This window comes from Pectinophora gossypiella, chromosome 2 (genome assembly GCF_024362695.1).
Source record: "Pectinophora gossypiella chromosome 2, ilPecGoss1.1, whole genome shotgun sequence".
Taxonomy (NCBI): domain Eukaryota; kingdom Metazoa; phylum Arthropoda; class Insecta; order Lepidoptera; family Gelechiidae; genus Pectinophora; species Pectinophora gossypiella.
In genome coordinates, this window is record NC_065405.1 from 13,422,926 (window position 1) to 13,444,809 (window position 21,884).

Below are 21,884 nucleotides of genomic sequence, written 5' to 3' on the forward strand. Positions count from 1 at the left end.
TCACTACGGGATTCGAACCTGAGTGGTTCATAATGCAAGGCTTGCCGTCCATGGGTCATTATGTAAACAAAAACAATATAACACGAGTAACTAGAGTAGTGTTGTTACTAGTAACTTGAGTTGGGAACATTAACATAAGTACTTAGTTTGTGTTACAACACTAACTGACATATTGATCATGACCAAAGGTATTGCGTCCAATAACATGGACAAAAGACTGAAACGATTTTTCTGTTTAGTATTCACATGTAGTGGGCTGGTTGTCCCATCGCGGGATGGTAAGTCAGACAGGCAGTCGCGTCTGTAAAAAACCGAACCTGTCTAATCTTCAGGTTAGGTAAACGGAACTCGTGAAGATGACACTAGGAAGATGATGATTCATACGCATTCACATACTTATCTTATGAGTAAGAGTAAATAATTACGTATACTTAGTTAATATATTATAGGTATAACAGTAGGTATTGTGAGTACGCAGTCAATTAAATTGTTATTTTTAAGACACTTTTCGAACTTGTTTTTTTTTCATTTGAAAATAAAGAAAAACATTTATTTCCGTTTGTCGCAATGGCATTAACTACTTAACCGCGTCAGTGGAAACCCGGCCTTAGAATAGATTAAATGATTTCCAAGGATTGGGGCTTGGTGACCTATAGAACAAGGGAAATCCTTTTTTCAGACACCAACTCCCTTAAAATACACTTATATGTTAGCTTACTAAGAATGTTTTTGTGGTGTGGAAAGTGGAAAGAAAAAAGAAAGAATAAAAGAATAAAATAAATTTATTGCCAGTAACAATTTACATTTGCTATATAAACTAAGTAATTATGAATATAGCGAATACGAGCAAAAGGAAATGGCTCAGCTTGTGCTGCGATGGAGCCATGCTATGGCGCCATCCAGCGCTGGTTTTCAGAAAGAAAAATTATTATTATTTTTTATTATAATACGAGTATCCTCACTCAACTAAAGATCACAAAGTGATTTTTGTTTCGGTCTCCATCGGGAATCAAATCCAAGGCCTCCACCATCATCATATTTGTACAAATGCACAATTTTCTTTCTCAGGTCCGCCGCCTAGGTCTGGGAGCCGACTGTCCTCGGCCGACCTTTGACCTCTCCGACCCTTACTGCTACAACGTCTCGTACGACTACGTCCCAATGCACGACCCTCACCTGGCGAACCACTTCTCACAGAAACCCGCAAGAAACCGAATGAAGCAACTAGGCTTCGTCACAAAAGACGGACGGGCAGTATGCTCGCTGAAAGAGTTCAACCAGTATAGAAAGTATCTATACAACCAATTCATGGATCGCATTCATATGGAAATGAGAAAATTGGTGAGTGTAATAAATAATGTATAATAAATGACTCCGATTCCTGCTGACACTAAGTTTATTTCAAGTTATTGTCATTTTCTTATACGCCGAATAGGAAAGAGACGGATGATTGACAGCTAATATAACCCGGGCAAATCATATAGTCGTCACGCAGATTATACTACCCGTTTGACGTGTGCTGTCAACTTCTGTCGGGTTATTAGCCAATGTAAAATTTTGAGGGGGCTGTTTAAATGTCTGTCTAAAATTGACGTGTATTCTATAAATTTTATGCTTGACGATTACCAGTCCCTTTCCGTGGCGGATAAATAAAAGACAGGTATAACTTGAAATAAAATAAAAAAAGATGTTGTGTACTGGAATCAGCACCCACGTGTTATTTAAGTATAAATAATATTACATACATAAACAGCCTACATTTATAACACAACACGTGCCCAGCAGTGGTGCTGGGCACACGCTTTCCCTCAATCAACCGGAGGGGATATGGAGCTTACCCCACCATCGCGGTATGTTCACCTTGGCCTTGCTCTTCCGACTCTACCACTTGTAACCGCGTCTTACATCAGTTTCGTGGTGGTGTGTAAGAATCTTAGCTAATATCATTTCGATGTATCTGCTTAGACTCTCTGCTCGAAGTATCTACTTAGGGGAAACAAATGCATTGGGAAGTAGACCGAACTATCGTCCATTTATTTAAAAACAAAACACTTGTGGCCAAATGGCGATTCCCACAGCGTTATCAACCGCATGTTTATATTAGCAACGCGAGACGTGCCGGTAAAAATAAACAATGCCTTTATCTTGCAAGCGTTTTATTGCAAGGCTATTATATACTTACCTACCTACTTACACTAGGTGATATAGGTCGATTCGAAGTAGACTGAATTCAAATAATAGTGATACCATAGACTAAGGAATAATACCACATATATAGAACGGCAACACGCCGCTCCCCACCAACATCTGCGCTAGGTTTACCTCACCCCTCGGTCTTACTTTAGTCTTCAATCGTATGGCGTCAGACGTCAAACACACAGATGTGCATGTACGATAACGTAAATGTGTGCTGCCTTTGTAAAACTAAGTTTTTGTATGAAGTGCTCGGGGTGTTGTTATACTTAATATGTCGCCGAGAATAATTTGTGATTTACTTACTTGTGGTGAGAGCCTTCAGCGCGTAGTTAATGCCATCTGCGGCAAATCTACAATAAGTCACGTCAAAAAAAATTACCTGTTTACAAATGGCGTCGTCAAATTACGAATGTGAGCTATTTCACAATGACCTGTGGTGCGGAAACACCCATTCAAAAAGGTCTTCAGTCGACGACTACAGACCTGAAGATTTCATAATTATATCCAACGCATGTAAAACCATTACAAAAGTGACAAGAGAAGCACAATCGGTGGCCTTAGGTATAGCTGAATGGCAATTTCTTCCAGACAACCTTAGGGCGCTATATTATAGACGATAGGCTAGCGGTTTTCACCCGTACGGTGGTTACCTTGGCAACCTACAGAATATATTATCATCGTTCAATAGGTTCGACGAAAGTAACGCTCTACAAAAAAAGTTTTTCTCTAGCAATTTTAAAGTTATGTCTTCTTCAGTTTTTATTTACGTCAGTTTGTACAAATAAAAACAGTACTTTTCTCGTGTAAGGAATCACCGGAAGAGCATAGAAATAATTGCAGTAATTTAATACTGGCACGAGATACTCGTGCTTAACCCGGCATAATTTAGGCTGTTAGACGAGGTTTGTTCCATACATTAATAGGGTTTCATCGGTGAAATTTTGAGTAACAGGAAGGTTTCTATTGTGTATCGGAATTATAAATGTGTTGCCTTTCGGTCACTCCGTGTTTGTCTGCCTCGCTCTCTCCGTATGCGAGCGGCAAAAAGGTCCTCAACTGTGTTTTTATGTTATCTTCATAAATAAAACGGATTACTTAATTCCGGCGTTTTATTGAAGGTATAACAGTTTCATAACCGTGTATTTATGTTTATAAGTTAATAACAACACACTTCCACATACGAGTCAGATCATATACTTTACTTTAGCACCATGATCTATGGTTTCTCTCATCATCATTAATTTAAGAGCCACGCTCTTGTCGGTATAGCATTCCCCACTCTTGTCTATCAAAGGCCAATCCTTTTACTATAATTAAAGCACATAATAACGGGTTCTTACCGCGTTTAAATGGGGATATGAGACTCCCGATATTTCGACACTGTTGCAAGTGCCATGATCACGGGATGACTGATGAGATTGGAGTGGAGTAGGTAGATCCATAATTTTCTACGGGCAGACATATCTGTCTACCCTCTTTCTCTGCCGCTGCCTACTCCACTCCAATCTCATCAGTCATCCCGTGATGATGGCACTTGCAACAGTGTCGAAATATCGGGAGTCTCATATCCCCATTTAAACGCGGTAAGAACCCGTTATTATGTGCTTTAATTATGATAATAACCGCGTAAACTTAAAACAATGTATAATCCTTTTACTTCCTTATAAGACACGACGTTCACCTTCTCTTTAATCTGTTCCGTGTAAGCTCTTCTTGGTCTTCCCCTTCCTTTCCTTGTAGCTTACCTTCTATGATGTTTTTAATAAATTCGTCGTGTCTTATTAAGTGTCCAATCATCTTGCCTCTTCTGTCCTCAACTCCCGTCAAAGGCCGCTGACATGGCTCACGTAACGATTACTCACTTACATCAGTAAATTGTAACCGGGACCAACGGCTTAACGTGCCTTCCGAAGCACGGATCATCTTACTGTCGGACAATCAGGTGATCAGCCTATAATGTCCTAACCAAACTAGGGATCACAAAGTGATTTTTATGATATGTCCCCACCGGGATTCGAACCCGGGGCCTCCGGATCGTGAGTCTAACGCTCAACCACTGGACCCCAGAGACCGTTACTACTACTACTATAACATTACTAGCTATAACATTGAGATTATTATAAGTACTTAACAGGAATCCAGGATGTCTGCCTTGATAAATGACAAAAGGCTCGCCCCTTATTAGTTACTGTTACATAGGACGTTAAAGTAGCTTGCGAGGAGTAAGTGTGGATGCTATGTTATGTTAGGGACTTACCGGGGTTCTACTGTTAGTGTAAGTGGTTACGTATGTCCCGATATGGTCTGTACTGATTTCAATTATTGGAACACAGGACGAGCGCGCTCGAGACGACTTGACCCTGAAGAAAGTGGAAGCGGACGTATCCCGGCGGCTGAGCATGTTCACCAAGGCTGAGAGGGCCCGGGAACACATGGAGAAGTGCTCGCAACTGCACGCGGACGAGGCTGCTGAAAAGAGAAGGCTGTAAGTAGCTTATGATGACGTCGTTATTAACCACCTTCAAAAGAAGGAGGTAAAATAGGATGGGGGTAGGTGGAGGCTCAATTACCCTGAGATCTATTGTATTTTGGACGCGTCTTTGTACAAACACGCAGGAAGATTCTTCCAAGTAGGTGATATGTAAATGAACTTACAAGGTTAACCTTACACCACATTTAAATGTGGACTAATAAATGCAAAAACAATAGCTGGTGTTGTCAATCATGCCGCATTGCTCCCTAAAACTCAGCTAAGTTGTAATAATAAGTATAGTACGTAGACTTCTTCGCCCCGCACCAATTCGTATTGGGCGCCGATCTCACCCCCTCTGGGTCTTATTTTAGTCTTAAATGGTCATAAGCTGGTAGGAGAAAGAGCGAGTGCGAGAATTGACTGTCTCGCTCAAAATAGCGCGTAAGGCATGATGATAGTACATGGTAATAATGAGATTTTGGTATGGAGTTTCCGGGGAGAGGTAAAGGTAAGTCTAATGGAAAAAGAATCCTGTGATAATACGCTAGGGCGATTCTTCTTCGAGATTATTCTTTTTCAGATAGCTTACATGTTACATGTTGCTTACATGTTAGAGATGATACATTGTTGGTAAGTATTTGAGTAAGTAAAGTTGTACAAATTATTTTGCCTAGAACTTCGCATACTTCATCATCTTCCTAGGATTATCCTCTCCTTCATCTTCAGGTTAGGTCCGCTTACCTAACCTGAAGATTTGACAGGTCTGGTGTTTTGCAGAAGCGACTGCCTGTCTGACCTTCCAACTCGCAAGGGGAAAGCAAACCTAACACATCACATGCCTCCGAAAATGCATTTTTCGGGACTGTGGGTTTCCTCACAATGTTTTCCTTCACTGCTGAGCGCGTGATAATCATTTATGATCCAAACATGAATTCGAAAACAAATTCGACAATAATTGGTTTAGGCCTGTGCTGGATTTGAACCTGCGACCTCAAAGTGAGAGGCAAGCGTTCTACCTACCACGACTCCAATGGATCATACTTACTGAAAACAAATAGATAGCTGGTATTAATTTCTACAGCAGAAATAGTTACAAGAGAGATATTGAAACTTCTTAGAATTTCAAATTGAATGCAACAAGACAGGTTTTACGTAACTGAGATATTTTATACCGGAGCTGAAACAGCATGGAATTGCAGTAAATAAAGGGAAACTATTGAGATTCCTTTGAAACACGACGTTTATAGAACTTTTTGAAAGCAAACGCCGCGACGAGCGTAATTCCAGGAACTTGTTAAACTAGTAATTCAAATTTGTCTGGTTATTAAATGTATTAGGATTTTTTTTTTGATCAAGGAATTTCTTAACTACTTGAGATAACATAAGCTCACGAGTATATCCCAATAGGGTAGTCAGAGGTACGTCCATCGTATGATGATGAACAAAGTACCCACACATCACCTCACCGAGCTTTTTGTGAGACCAACGTGATAGGTGGTGAGGCGTATCGCCGCCGCGCCGTCTATAACGGTCCAGGCAACTATGTTAGTGAAAACTGCACTTAAGATAATTTAATAAGTCATTAATTTAGAAACGTTACAAAGGTATGTTATTAATGTAGGTATACACCTAAGTCAAATTAGTAAAAAGAAAACATTCGGACGCCTTAATTTATTTGTGTTGTAATGAGCTTGGAACACCCGCCGGTCTATACCCGGGTACCTATAGAGTACGTGAGTCGAGAACAGGCTGATTAATGCCGACACTTTGTTTCCATTTAGTTTCACGCAATGTGGCTAGGGTCGGTGCACACGATGAATAAGAACCTTGAATTGATTTATACACCCTATAGGCCCATACTGTCGTTTGGTTGTTATTCGTTTGTTCGTTATATACTAGTCGTCCACTAGCGACATAATCTTGGAAAATTCATTCTAACTCTAAAAATTGCAAAGTTTCATACGGAATTTGCCACCTTTCCTTACTTCTCTAGGGGTTTAATTTCGCAAAATCCCATTTCAGTGAGCACCCCAACGTCCCAATGCATTTCGCTTATATGTATATGTAGACCCGTGTTAGCCCAGTTGGTAGAACACTTGCCTCTCACTTTGAGGTCGCAGGTTCGAATCCAGTACAAGCGTAAACCAATGAATGACGAATTTGTTTTAGAATTCATGTTTGGATCATAATTATTACGTGCCCCGCATCGAAGGAAAACATCGTGAGGAAACCCACATTCCCGGGAAACGCATTTTCGGGGGTATGTGACCTAACCTGTGTTGGACTGGTTTTCCCTTCGCGGGTTGGAAGGTTAGACAGGCAGATGCTTCTGTAAAAAACCGGACCTGTCAAATCTTCAGTTTAGGTAAGCGGACCCTGTGAAAAACGGGATAATGCTAGGGAGATGATGATGGTGATATATGTGTATATGTACTTACAGATTTATTGTCAGGACAACTACTATAAGTTCAGTGCTATCACTACCACGGTGCCGCATCCACTGACGTGAGCGATGACACATTGAATACACACACACACAACAAAACTTACGCCTCAAATTTTTATCCTAGTCGTCAGAAGACAACATGTACAGTCATGAGCAATATAATTTACCCGCTTTAGGACTCTTGTCGCACTAACATATTTAACATTTAGTGAGACTTACAGTTTAATTTGTCAAAAAAGTTAATGTGACATGATACCAAAGTGTGTACATGTTAATGCTCGTTACCGTAGACACGCTCGTTTTTAAAATATTTGTGACAAGTTAACAGCTCACAAGACGATTGTTACACAACGCAGTTTTTGTAGTGGTTCACCGTGTGGCAATGCGCAGGCATCAGCGGAATACATACAAGCCAGCCTTTGCCGACCGCTTCATCGCCAAGCGCAGTGTGCGGTGTCGTGTGAGAGTAGCCTATTGAGGGACTTTCAAAGCTAAGTTCCTCAAAAAAAAAGCGCTGTACTGAGTTGAGTTGGGTCCACTTATCTACACATGCGTAGTATGACACATCATCCTCTTTATATACCAAGTATTATGTTACTTTACCCCATTTTAGCTGCTCAGCTTCCAAGAGCAGCTTCGAAGACACACAGTTCAAGCCGTAATACGCAAACTTCACTTCAACTTGCTACACTCTAAGTTGCCCATTGCTAAGTAACATTTCCTACCTAAGTAACTTCTTAGGTTAACACTGTTTAAACTTTAGTGTTAAAACTATAGAACTCGGATTTAGACTTGTTTTCTTGAAATGTTTTCAAAGGCAAGCAAATAAAGACGGTAGAAATGTATTCAAATAATGACGAACTTTTGAAGTAACGTTTCTCGAAAAAAATATAGGTAGGTGGCGTTGTAAATATATTTCTTCGCTTAACCTTCTAATTTCATGGATAACAGACATAATGCGTCTTTCATCTTTCTTTCTGGGTATAAATGATGAATGAAAAAAAAAACAGCTTCTCTGACTTTGCTTTATTTCGGTACAAATTAACACGGAAAATAGAACATTCAATTAGTTTTGTTTAAATAGTTGATATAAAATGAAGTGCCTACATTTCGAAATCACGTTTATTGGGTAGATAATAAATGTAGAGCCTGAATGTAGTGTTCGAATCCTCACATAAAATAATGTGGCAACACTAGATTTAAGTTTTTTAATTCGACCACAAGATGGCGATTGTAACACTCTTTCCCTTCAACTCTGCGTAATCATTCAAAATGTAACTATAAAATATAATCCTATTAAATACAGTCCACTTTTAACTTTTATGTGCAATTTCATTTAAATATACTCCAGCTCCGCACATGTAGGGTTCCGGATGAGAGCCTTCAGCGCTCCACATTTGTCCGGCCAAGTAGTTAATGCCACCTGCGGCAAATCTACAATAAGTCACGTCATTGTAGAACCAGCTATGATTAAATCCAATGTAATATAGGGCGAGTCTATTGCTACCGGACACAAATCTTGGAAACCACGTGATATCAATTATAATCAAACAAGAATACAAACTCATTTTGAATTCGGCGGTTCAACATTTTGGGGCCACAATAGCAATAATAGAGCCAGTTAGATTTTCCTCTCTTGGTATACTTTATTACTCATAATTAATTTTACTACTAAAAAATAAACAAAATAAATAAATATTTACAATTTACTTATAAATATTTTGTCTACTAAAATATTGAATTTCCAGAAAAAGTGAACTGGCAGGTAAAACACAAAAAACGAAATAGAAATACTAAAATAATCTTTCTAATTGGGTAGTTTCCTAGTTCAAAGATAAATTATGAAATTTTGTGTTGACAAAAAACGTTTTCTTTTTCTATTTAATTTATTTATGAATTTTAATGAATAAAAATTTATTAAATTTTTCGTGCGAGCGAAATACACGAAATTACTGTGGAATTTAGTTTTCATATAAATTCCACAGTAATTTCGTGTTTTGACGTTTACTAAAAAGTAACTGATTTGACTAGTTGGAAACTACCCTATTAAATGTACCTTCATTTCTCAGCATTTTACCTCAACACGTCTCCGTAGAAAAAATAATTAAATAGGTACCTATCTATCTAAATCTATTTTACCAAGCCAGTATATTTCATAATTAGCAGCAGCATAATTAATTATACAAACGTTTTATATTATATCCTTGCAGGTTTAATTTGGTCTTCGTTTATTTCAAGACTGTTTATATTTTATGGAACCGAATAATTTATGCTGTATTTTCTTTCTGCTTTGATTTTCGTATAGGACGAATCTGTGCATACTTTTTATTTAATAATGCTTGTACTTAAAAACATACATACATAAACTCACTCTCGTAATACCTATTTGGGTAGGCAGAGCCAAAAGCTAAGAAAAAAAAGTCAACTTGTAGCCACCGTGGAAAGGCAGTCCTAAAATGGATACGAGGAACCTTATCAAGAGACAAGGAATCAGTGGGCTTAGCACGGTAAGCACGCGACTCTTTCTCGCAGTGACAGAGATCATCTCTCTTTCTGTGCAGTACTGTGAGAGAGTGACGGGTGACGTATTTCGAGGCGAGAAAGAGTCGCGCGCTTACGGTGCTAAGCCCGCAGGAGGGTTAAAAAGGCCACATTGAAACAATTAATCTAAAAAGTAATATAGCAATTTGACATGTCAACAGTTGTCAAATAGCAATATTGCTAGAATTGTAAATACCCACTCCTTAAATAAGTTATGAAGTATGTTTATTATTATATTATTATCATCCCAAACTAATCCTTTTCCGTGCCCTTTCCGCTAATTTTATAACCATGTTTCCCTAACTTTATTGATTGGCTAAATACGAAGGCAAAACAATTGAAGAGAAAAAAATATTGTTAGAAAAAACAACAATGAAATGCGGATAATACTGAACCCTGATGTCAGGGTTGGTAAGGTTACTTATTAACCAAACACCCCACTTTATTAAAGAAGATAAAAGATTCATATCAGGAAAAAACATTTTTTGAACATGTCTTTTTTGTTAATTAGGATTACCATAACTTGAGAACAACTTAACAGTATTATTTTTAAGTTTTCTATTACTTTAATTTTACGGAAAGAAAATGTTGCTCAGAAAATAGGAAGAATTTAGAAAAAGTTATGGAAGTCCTTAGAGAAGGTTTAGTACGATCTTTTTTTTTTTTTTTTTTGGTTACGAAGGGGAAATCCTCATGGATACCTCGCCACCCGGGGGAGCGACGAGGTTATGTCGGACTCTTACCGACTAAAACCCCTCCGATGGCCCTCTGCTGCGCATGTCGGGAAGCTCCGGGATCTCTAACGAACGCACCGGTGCTTCCCTCGCGCCTGCTATAAAAAGCGCGTCCCGGGGTAGGTCCCCACCCCTACGCCATCCCAGTTTTACGGCAATGCGAGGCCATGTCACATTGCCGTCCCTCCCGGAGACCGTATGAAGAGCGGCTCGGGCCCCCGCCCTTACCACTCACGGTCTCCAGTGTCCCCTTTCAGTCGCCTTTTACGACAGGCAGGGGGTACCGTAGCCCTATTCTTGCGCCCGGAACTACAGGGCGGACACGGCTAGACAGCCGCGGCTACCGCCGCCACCGCACGTCGCCGACATCTCCTTCTCCGGGCGGGATCCAGCCTCTCCCGGTCCCGTTCCGCGGCCTCTTTCTGAGTCATGACAGACTCGCAGAAAGCGACCATCGCCTTCCATTGCCTTTCTCCCGACAGCATAGCCGCAACTATGGCAGGGGGAGAAAGGTCAGCCCCGACCTCTGAGACCAGGGTTTGTCGCTCCGGGATCCACGCGGGACACTCCTCCAGCGTATGTTGGGCGTCGTCCACATCGTCACTGCAGTGATGACACTGCGCTGTTACTTCGCGTCCAATCCGATGCAGGTACTGACCGAAACAGCCGTGTCCAGTGAGCACCTGTGTTAATCGGAACGTGCCGTTCCAGATTTTCTCCATCCATGGGGCAAAAGATGGTAATATTGCCCCAACGACTCTTTGTCGTGAGGAACGTGGCTCCTCAAGTCGCGCTTTCCACTCCTCGAGCGCCCTAAGGTGTTCTCGCTCTCTGAGCCTCTCTACAGCTCGTTGAGGCTCCCCGCTCTGGCGAATGCTACGAACGAGATGGTATGTTCGCGCATCCATGTCCGCTAAGATGTCTAGAGGCGGGCATCGGGCCAAGAGCATGGCAGCCTCATGGGATATTGTGCGGTATCCCCTCACTATTCGGATGGACACTCTCCGCTGCAAACTGTTAAGTTTGCGCCGCCGGTCGCTCGTCAGGCTAGGGGCCCAGACAGGCGCACCGTAGAGTGCCATCGAACGCACTACCCCGGCGTAGAGACGCCGGACTCCCTCTCTCGGCCCGCCGAGATTGGGAAGAATGCGGTGAAGGGCTCCGATCACTTTCTCGATCCTGGGGTATAGGCGGTTGTGGTGTTCCCGGAAATCCCACCGGCCGTCCAGGATAAGGCCAAGGTATTTTATTTGCCTTCTGATCGGAACTTGGACATCGCCGACGCGGATCGACGAGTCCGGTGGCTCCTCACCCCGTGAGAGGTTGTGGAACCACAGCGCCTCGGTCTTGTGCGGCGCTAACTGGAGGCCAAGACCGTGTATTTTCCGGGTAACACATGCCACCCCCAACTCGGCAAGTCGAGTCGTCGACTCAAAGTTGTCCCCGTTTGCCAGCACAAGCGTGTCGTCCGCGTAGCAGACGACATGAACACCAGCGGGGAGGTCGGCTCGCAGGACTGAGTCATAGGCAAGACAAATATGACTGTCAGGAGCCCCGGTAGATAAATAATATAAAAATAGTAAAACATATAATATTGAAAAAATAAGCGTGATTTTATGTTTGTATCTGTGTTAAGGGTAGTTCTAGTGGACAGACTCGCTAATAGATAAGTAAGTCATTTAATAGCCATGCTCTTGTCGGTGTAGCATTCTCCATGGTACTTTTTTAGGGAAAATAGGGCAGTCGTTTCCCTCTTGTCTTCCGCCCCGCAATACTATTCCCTGCAATCTGACACGAGTGGGATGGCGCCAAGAGTACATCAGAGTCGTACTGGGACTCCTGTCCTCCGCCTCTGAATAGTACTGTCAGTTACTGCTTGTCAGGTTCCAGGTAACAGTCCCTGTGACTTGCCCCTTCCGTCCTGCATTGCCGTACGTATGGCTCTCATTTCCGCCTCTGCAACCGTTGAGGTTTTCACCGTTATCCTGGGCAAGAGTTCTACGTTATACCCGGTAGGTCTGGGTCCGTATCTGGACTCAGCCACCATCTCATTACGGCCTACTGATGTAAGAAGCGCCCACCCCCGCGGCAAGACCAATAAGTACCTAAACCAAAGACCGATAAGTAGGTAGACCTTTTTATAAATTCAGTAAATCGCATTTGTTACGCGTACGTCAGCGTTATCACAAGGGATTTCGGGATTCCATAAATAACAGTCGTGTGACGTCAAAGAATCCGACGCGTGTCAAATTTGATCAAATTTAGTGCCACATCCGAGTCTTCATTCGCAGAGAGCTCTGGAGAATTGTAATTAAATTTGCTCGGGTCGATGCAAGCACATGTTCCCGAGTGATGTTGCCAGCTTGATCACGGTACTCAGATAAATTGAATGTGTAGCAAAACTAGTAGAACACCTTACGCACATACCTACGTTAAAAATCCCGGCCATTCGCGTGACAACAATTACTTCAGGACCCCGATACCGGTCTCGTCTTCGTGGACGACGATTTCTCTCATTCAGCGCTTATCGGTATCGGCCCACTAGTGTCGATTAGTTTAGTTCTTTCATAACCTCTCAGACGATGTCCTGAGCCGAGGTTCGCGCTCAATTGGCCACATACCCCTTTGTCCGGCGAAGTTGTAAGCGCTATTTGCGGCAAATCTACAATAAGTCTGGTAAAAATAAGTTCAGATAAACTTTTGTTGGATATTTTTACAAACTTCATGGCCAATTATTCCTTATTCTATGGCCCAGTGTAAATTGGTCCGACTCGCGCTATTAACAGCTCTCAATCCATCCCTTTGCTTTTCGGAAGATTAGAAAATGACAGGTCTAACTAAAGATAAAACAATGAATGCTGGAGTCAACCCGCATCACTTACTTAAGGAACAAGTTCAAAAATAGAATACATGACGTCACAACATGAAGTACAGTGACGTCATATCGAATTTGCAAACCGTTTAATCGCCGCTATGCATCCAAAATTACATTATTTGTGTCAATGTTTGTACGCAAGGTATGTACTTGTTTGCCAACTTCTGACGTGAGGCACAATCGGGCCAGGGCTGGAGTTGAGACCTAGGTGATGTAGACTTTCGAAAGACATACTGCACTTATTTTGCTCGTGAATAAATACTGGCCCCGATTCTCGCAGACCGGTCTTTAACCCATCATTTTCTTATCCACCGAAAAGGAAAGGGACTGATTGACAATTGTTAATTTTAAAATAAATGAATAAACCGGCCGAATAAAATGGGCATGTCGCTGATATGCGACCCGTTTGTCGTGTGCTGTCAACTTAATTCTGTCGGATTAGTGGCCAATATAAAATTTTCGGAGGGTTTTTGAAATATCTGCCTAAAGTTGACGTGTGTTTCATAAATATGCCTGTCGATTACCCATTCCATTTCGGTGGATAAGAATATGTCAGGTACTTACTTATAACTTAAAATTAAATTAGATGATGTCTACAGGAATCAGCACCAATGTGAGAAAATTTAAGTCATCAAGAAACGTGTTATTTTTTTAAAAATGAACATACATACATAAACTCACGCCTATTTCCCACCGGGGTAAGCAGAGACTATAGAATTCCATTTGCTTCGATCCTGACACACTTCTCTTGCTTCCTCCATTCATCAATCGCTTCATACACGCACGCCGGTTCAGAGTAGATCGTATTAAACCTTTTCTAAGGACATCTACAATTTGGTCAATGTAAGTCCTTCTCGGTCTTCCTCTGCCAGCCCTACCACCAACTTTCGCTTTATATACTTACCGCTTTTGTAATTCAATTATCCTTCATCCGCTCTACAAAAAAAATAATGATTTTTTTAAATGAAATAAGTATAATGTTTTTGTAATTTTAATGTTTCCTTTAAATATTACCTGTACGTACCCACTGTATTCTTGTCAATAAAACGACTTATAAAATAAATACAGATATCTATGAAATCCAAATTAATGTTGATGGTGAAGTAAAAATCGACCAATAGAATCCATTAATTAAACCAGTCTCCAACGCTCTTGATTCCTGTTAGTTGATTAATTGGATGTCTTCGCATTCCCTACAACATCTTCTATTTCTAATTAAAACGACAATATTATTGGAAAATATTCGATACCTATTCTGTGATCCAGTGATTGAGCGTTGGGCTCACGATCTGGAGATCTTGGATTCGATCCGGTGAGTACACATCACAAAGATAACTTTGTGATCACTAGTTTGGTAAGGACATTACAGGCTGGTCACCTTATTGTGTAAGTAAGATGATCCGTGCTTCGGAACACATGTTAAGTGTTGGTCACGCACGGATATTACTTACCTAATGATGTAATTAAGCAGTCGTTACATTAGCCATGTCAGGGGCCTTTGGCAGCTTAATAATAACCTTGACAGAATAAAATTTAAAAAAAGAAAATACATTTAAATGATTTTTTTTCTTCTATCGTGTGGGTTATGAGGTGGATTACCAACCTCATCAACCCTAGTGTCAGGGTTATTATTGAGCCGCCAATTATTAGTGTTCCTACACTAGGTAAGTAATTATTTTGTATTAGAAAGCTTTTGAGTACAAACATCATTACGGTATGTACTACTTGCTACCATGCTGCCATTCTCATCAAGCTATTTTTAATAGGGCATGAGTTAGACTTAGGATCCCTCCAAATTCGGATCTGCCGTCGTTTTAGACCGTCTCCGCTGAACAGCGCAGTCCGAGTAGTTTGCTACATTTACATAACGCAATTTAGCTGCATCATTTGGTATGCCATCTTGACTTCTATTTGTATGTAATTAGTGCTAACAGTGGAGTATTGAGGAGCTCGGTGGCGCAGCGATAAACGCGCTCGGTCTGCGATTGTTGAAGTTAAGCAACTTTCGCAAAGGCCGGTCATAGAATGGGTGACCACAAAAAAAAGTTTTCATCTCAAGCTCCTCCGTGCTTCGGAAGCCACGTTCAACCGTTGGTCCCGGCTACATTAGCAGTCGTTAATAACCACCAATCCGCACTGGGCCCGCGTGGTGGTTTAAGGGCCGATCTCCTTATCCATCTATAGGGAAGGCCCGCGCCCCAGCAGTGGGGACGTTAATGGGCTGGTGATGATGAGTGCTAACAGTGTTTATTAACACATCTTAGACAATTTTAGCTACGACAGCTTTTACGCGGTTCATTACAATGGCTTAGCATTTCAAAAGTTGGTACATAGTGTCAAACCTTTAAATGGTTTAGTAGACTAAGGACTTATTCGCAAATGGACCTGCATTAGTATAATTTATGTGATTTAAAATAATAATAATGTGATTTTATTTAATTCATTATTTCTGAAAAAGAGAAAACGAATGTGTTTTGTAGATTGTTAGTCCTTTTTCATATTTTATGATTTTTAAAGAAGCAATAAATAATTGTTTAATTTCTTTAAGTATTTAGTCCTTATACAGCATAAAACTATAGATGATAGAGGTACTAACATCCTCAAATAATGTTTGGAATTTCGGGAATAGGGTATTTTACGAATAGGGGATTTCACGAATAGAATATTCTACGAATAGGGCATTTTAGTAAAGAGCCCAAAAACGGTTTAGTATACAAAGGACTCATTCGCAAATGGACGTGCGATAGATTATGAATAGGTTCTCCCTAATACCGCTATTATGAGGCGCATTTTATCTGTTGCAAAATGTAAGATAGGTAAACCAGAGACGCGACTGTTTGTATCTCACTTGCGCTATAACACCTGTACTACTCGTCTTCTTCTATCGTGTGGGTTGTGGGGTTGTGAGATGGATGACCAACCTCGGCAACCCTGGTGTCAGGGTTATTATTGAGCCGCGATAGGGGGACGTCATGTTACTCGTATGAAGTGCCTAGAATCAATAATTACTATGGCGATAGAACTCTAAAAAAGAGACTTCCCTACTTACTGAACAGTTTGCCTGAGAACATCCGTCGAGAACCAAATAAAAGTAAATATAAAAAAATACTTAATACCTTTTGGACTCGTGTCCTAGCTAATTTATGTTATTAATTGTTAAATTTCTTTTTTTAAATAATGTTGTACATTCATTGTGCTCCTACCTTACAAATTACTATTAGATATAAGTTCATAATTATTAGTAGAGACTCTTTCCTGCAGACAAACTTTTTAAACAGTTTTGCAGGGCGTTGATAAATTATATATTTAGTATTATGATTTAATAAATAAAAAAATAATAAGACGCCAATTCTCAGTTCGGTACTCCTAAGAAATATGGACACTTCGCTAGAATGTTGACAATGCTTGCAAAATTTCAAACAACAGAAGTGAAACTTACCTAGTTGGGCTATAACACTTGTATACTGCACCTGCTAATTCCCTCTTAATGTCCCTGTGATGAAAACCATAATCGCCGTCTCCGCTTCATTCGAGCGAGGATTGGATCCGCCGGCGGACGCGGTAACGATCCATTTGTCTTCTGTGCTCTGAGACGTTCCACGGCTTCACGTACCTAATAGCTGGTGACAGCTGGCTAAGATATATTGCTTTCATTGATTCATTTCTGTTTGATTGCACGGATTGAGAATTATCTACAAAACCTCTCTGGTTGCAAACATAAGATAACTTAAGATCACGACTATATCACAATGGGGACAGTCACACATCCATCGCAAGATGAACTAAGTACCGACACCGCACCGAGCTTTCTATTAAACTAACGTGATAGGTCGCGAGCCATATTGTCGTCTAAAATGGTCGAGCAAATTGTGTAAGTGAAAACTGTACTGATAAATTAATAACTCAATGGTGCAAGTCCTGTACCGGTGTTCGGACCGGCGCCACCCTATTAAGAAGCAAGCTGCTGTACGGTCACGAGCATTAATATGTATACACTTTGGTACCATGTCACATTAACTTTTTTGACAAATTGAACAGTAAGTCTCACTAAATGTCAAATATGTTAGTGCGACAGAGTCCTAAAGTGGGTACATTATATTGCACATGACTGAACCTCAGCACCGCAGTGATTATTTGTGTTATCACGAGTAATCTTCTTTTTGTCTGACAATTGTCGTAAAAATAAAACTTCAGCCATGTTTTTTTTAGAGAACGTATGTCTCGTTCATTATTTGAAATCAGGAGTATAAATGTTGACCTGGTTTTATTGCGTGGTGTATTTCACCAAAGGCCTCATTTATTTGAGTTTCTGCCGCGGATCGAAATCAGCGGTGTAATTAGAAGAAACTCCAAGCATATATTCGACCTCAGCTAAAGGATGTTTTATGCTGTACCGAGCAGGGCCCGATTCGGTGCGATTCAGTGTAGGACACAACACAAGTTCAAGAGTATATCCCAATTGGGGTAGTTAGAGGTACATCCATCGCAAGATGAACTAAGTCTTCATCGACCTTTCTGTTAGACCAACGTTATAACTAGTATAGAATAAAAGTTTTGTTTATACGGGTTTTAAGGTAACAAGAAACCAAGTGTTCGACACTGACTTCAACGGTTACTTTTCGTCACTGCATAAAGTTATTAGCCAACTTCGCGCCGAAAAAATCACATCATATTGTGATAGGCTAATATTGATATTCAACTGCATGCAGACTGCCACGGCGCACGGTTGCTGTAAATGTGTATATCTGATGACAGCTTTAATTTTTATCGCCGGGTGAGAAATAGTCATCAGAGATCTTTATTTGTCCCGCTACTTAAGTGCTATCCGAAAATTTACATTCAGGAAAAATTAAAATTATTATACTAGGTCTCAGATCTGGTTATTCTATTCAAGTATATATACATAGATCAGATCACGCTTATTTCCCTTTGGGATATTCAATTATAATATAACATAAACTCACGAGTTGATGGCAGGGATGGTAGAGGAAGACCGAGAAGGACTTACATTGACCAAATTGGAGATGTCCGTAGAAAAGCTTTAATGCGACCTACTCTGAACCGGCGTGCGTATATGAAGCGATTGATGAATGTGGAGGAAGCAAGAGAAGTGTATCAGGATCGAAGCAAATGAAATGCTATAGTCTCTGCTTACTCCGGTAGGAAATAGGCGTGAGTTTATGTATGTATAAACTCACGAATCCCAATTGTGCCCAATATATCGCCGTCTATAATAGTCGACCCAACTGTCTTAGTGAAAACTGTGTTAAATTATCTACTCCAAAATAAAATTTAATTTATATTGAGCTCATTGCCAAGTCGGAACCGGGTCGGTTTCGGATCGGTGAACATAAAACCTTCTTTTACCTACGTGGCAACGACTCCAATACATTTCCTAGGCGTAGCTCTTACCGTAATTACTGGTTTAATTAAAAGCGTTTTAAAATAACATTCGAAAAGATTTCTTGATATTTTTAGTTTTAATGAATGTAATTTCAAACGGCGACTCAGTTTGTATAGCCAGTTGGAATCTGCTTTCTAAACTGTTGATTTTAACACCAGAAAGTATTTGTATAGATACAACTTTTAATTAATTTGTGTCTAGATTGTACTGCTTAAGTTTGTGGTCCTTGTCAATAATGAAACTGAGCTTTATATTTACTTCTTTGAGCGAAAAGAAACCAATTAAGGATACCAGATAAATTCCATACATTATTGGTCCAAAAAAGAAATTCTCCAGCCCGACCTATTAATAGCGTTTCTTCGATTAGAACGTACATCCAATAGCTAAGCCATTATATGGCTACCTATACCAGAAGAATAGTTACTACTACAATACAATAACAAACAACAATAGTTGTTACTATAGAAAAAAATCCTATTTCAGCATAAAACTTCAAGAAAAAAAAGTCCAGGCACGGATGAAATACCTGGCAGAGTTTAACGAGAAACAGCGAGTCGAGAGAGCTGCGCGTGCTTACGAGAAAGAGACAAGGATCAGACAGAGAGTGCAGGCGGCAGCGGAAATGGAACTCCGGCGCAAGATCACGATGGTGCGCCAGTGGAGGATCAACGAGAAACGAAGACTGGCCAGGATGAAACAAGAGAAGGAAGCGAAAGAGAGACGACTGCAAGATGATGTGAGTATATTTTAAATTTCTTGATATTAAACAAGGATCCAGACTACTGGAAGAGATTTTATTAGAAATCAACTGAACTGTTTGTCTGTTTTGTGTCTTTGTTTCAGTGCAATAAACTATTAAATAAATAAATAAGGATATGATAGAGGTCATGATATAAGAACCGTTTTAAACTTCTTGATGTTCAACGAAGATTTTGCTGTTTGTTATTTTAGGCAAACAGAAAATGGACAAAACGCGTTGAGGCCCAGAATACGAAGATTCAGGAGGAAGCTCTCCTCCTCAAACTGTACACTGAGGATATGACTGCCGCATCTCTAAGGAGGGCTAAGTAAGTTTTTTTTTACTTATTTGTTCATTTTTGAAGACTAGGTGAGGACAACTACCGTGACCGCGACTCTAGAGGTCTTGGGTTCGATTTTAGGAGAAAACTTGTCACAAATAACTGATTGTCTGAATGTATGAAGAAGTCCCGGTAAGCCTCGGCTACTATACTTATATTCTGAAGTAGGTAGGTATGTAATCCTTGTATGAGTGATGTCGGGGGCCTCTGGCAGCTCAATAATAACCCTGTCAAGAATTGCGTGATTGGTCTTCGACCTCACTATCCGAAAAAAGGGAAAACTGGGGTAGAATGAGCAGTGCTTATGCCTAGGGGCTGTTTATGTTATACGGGGGGAAAATACGACCTGAATTAGGAAAGGAAAACATCTTTATTGTGTATTTAGATACTCTTTATTTACTCTATGCTCTACAGGAAAGCGGAGATCTATGCGTACAACACGGATTTGCAACTGCAGAGAATACGCCTTAAGAACTGGAAGGAAATGCACGGCGGACAAGTAAAGGCTGCCAAACTTGTGAGGAAGATGGGAGTTGAGTTCGAGAGGGTGTGTAAATTCTTTTTATTTTTCTTATAAGGAAATTCATATAAGGAAAAATATTTATACGGGTATATCTTTTCTTATTTTCTTAGTTGGATTTGCATGAAGGCCACGTAGCAGGAATTATTACATTAGTTTTGATACTTCAAAACATAAACATATAGTAGAAATAGAAGAAAAAACGATGAAGATTACTAAAACATATTTGACGTACCTACGTATATTTAAAATGCTTTTTGATTTCAGTCTAAACGCGGAGCCAAGGGCATGACTCCTGAGTTCGCCCAGAAGATGGCTCAAGAAGCAATGTCGACGGCCGTCTCGAACAAAGGAGATGCTCTGATGACGCTTGGACAAGCCAGGGCTAGGATGGACATAGAGACGGTCTTCCCCTCAGCGCCTATACGGCTTCTTGACCAGGTCTGTACAAAAAGTGATTGAGTGATGAGAGCTTTTAATGAGAGTACTTTGTTTTCACCAGTTTTTACAAAACCTAATATGGGTCTGTTTATATGAGTGTATTGATCCGAAACGGAACGCCGTGTGGTAACGGAAGGATAGTATCGACTGGCACTCGAAAGTACTCGAATTCGCGGCACCACTAATGGATAGTCACCACTATTATTTGTACAGATGCTGGAGACGGCAGTGGTGGAGTTTGCAAGGCGCCGTGTGCACCTGCTTCTGAGAGACGTGGAGCGTGTGGTGCGAAACCGAGCACTGCAGGTGTTCTTCAGACATAGCCGACCATCCACTGCGCGGAGACGGTACGGCATTAAGGGTGCTTTTCAACCAGAGATGTGTTAAGCAGCTATGCAGCTATGCAATTGTTCGTTGTTTGATCTACGCCTATCAAAAAAATCAGATCTATCTTGTATGTTCCAGGTCAAAACAACCTCGATTCTCTATTCAGCTTACTGCTGCGCTGGCGCAACAATACGCTGAGGTTCGCGGTCAGTCCATCGCTTTTGGAGACGTCGTACCAATTGCACCAGAGGGAGAAATGGACAAAGACATGAAGAGTGCTAAGGATCGCCCACCGACGCCCGTGGTTTGTATATCATAACTATTATGGCAGCGACATGATATAAGTTGGTTTCTTATATCTAACCTAACCGGGCATCCTCAGGCCTGATGTCTTAAATTTTGATACTAGTAAGGCTAACATGCGTAAAGTGATGAAAAACTTTCACGGTAATCTTATCGATTCTGACAATATAATTTGTCGTTTTGTCGATTGGTACTAATACGTTAACCCACATAAGTCATGTCGTTCTGTCAAAATACGAATAAAATCACGTGGCACGCATGTAAGGAAAAAAAATAGAATATCGATCACGACAAAATGGATTGAATCGATCGATTATTTTATCACGTTGCAAATATTAGCCCTGCTAGTGACGCGCTCCCCATTTGTCCGGCCGAGTAGTTGACATCCGAGAAAAAGCTACAATAAGAGACGTTATTTTACCACATTTTGCCATAGGAAAAGAAGGTATTCTGTAACTATTATAAACGTTAAAACTATGTTGTCAAATACTAAAATTTGATCAAAGAGTTGTAATTAATAAAAATGTTGGTACTAATAAGTGTGA

At 40.6% G+C, this 21,884-nt stretch overlaps 1 protein-coding gene across 1 annotated transcript in view; it reads left to right on the forward strand.

The window, feature by feature from the left end:
* Window positions 1-621: 621 nt before the first annotated feature.
* The window catches only part of LOC126375661 (uncharacterized), a 32,656-nt gene continuing 11,393 nt past the window's right edge, over window positions 622-21,884 (forward strand). The window contains exons 1-9 of the mRNA XM_050022718.1: window positions 622-645; window positions 1,069-1,341; window positions 4,530-4,681; window positions 19,153-19,405; window positions 19,621-19,736; window positions 20,163-20,295; window positions 20,536-20,709; window positions 20,923-21,056; window positions 21,175-21,340. Coding sequence (XP_049878675.1) covers window positions 622-645; window positions 1,069-1,341; window positions 4,530-4,681; window positions 19,153-19,405; window positions 19,621-19,736; window positions 20,163-20,295; window positions 20,536-20,709; window positions 20,923-21,056; window positions 21,175-21,340 — 1,425 coding nt within the window. The remainder of the gene's footprint in view (window positions 646-1,068; window positions 1,342-4,529; window positions 4,682-19,152; window positions 19,406-19,620; window positions 19,737-20,162; window positions 20,296-20,535; window positions 20,710-20,922; window positions 21,057-21,174; window positions 21,341-21,884) is intronic.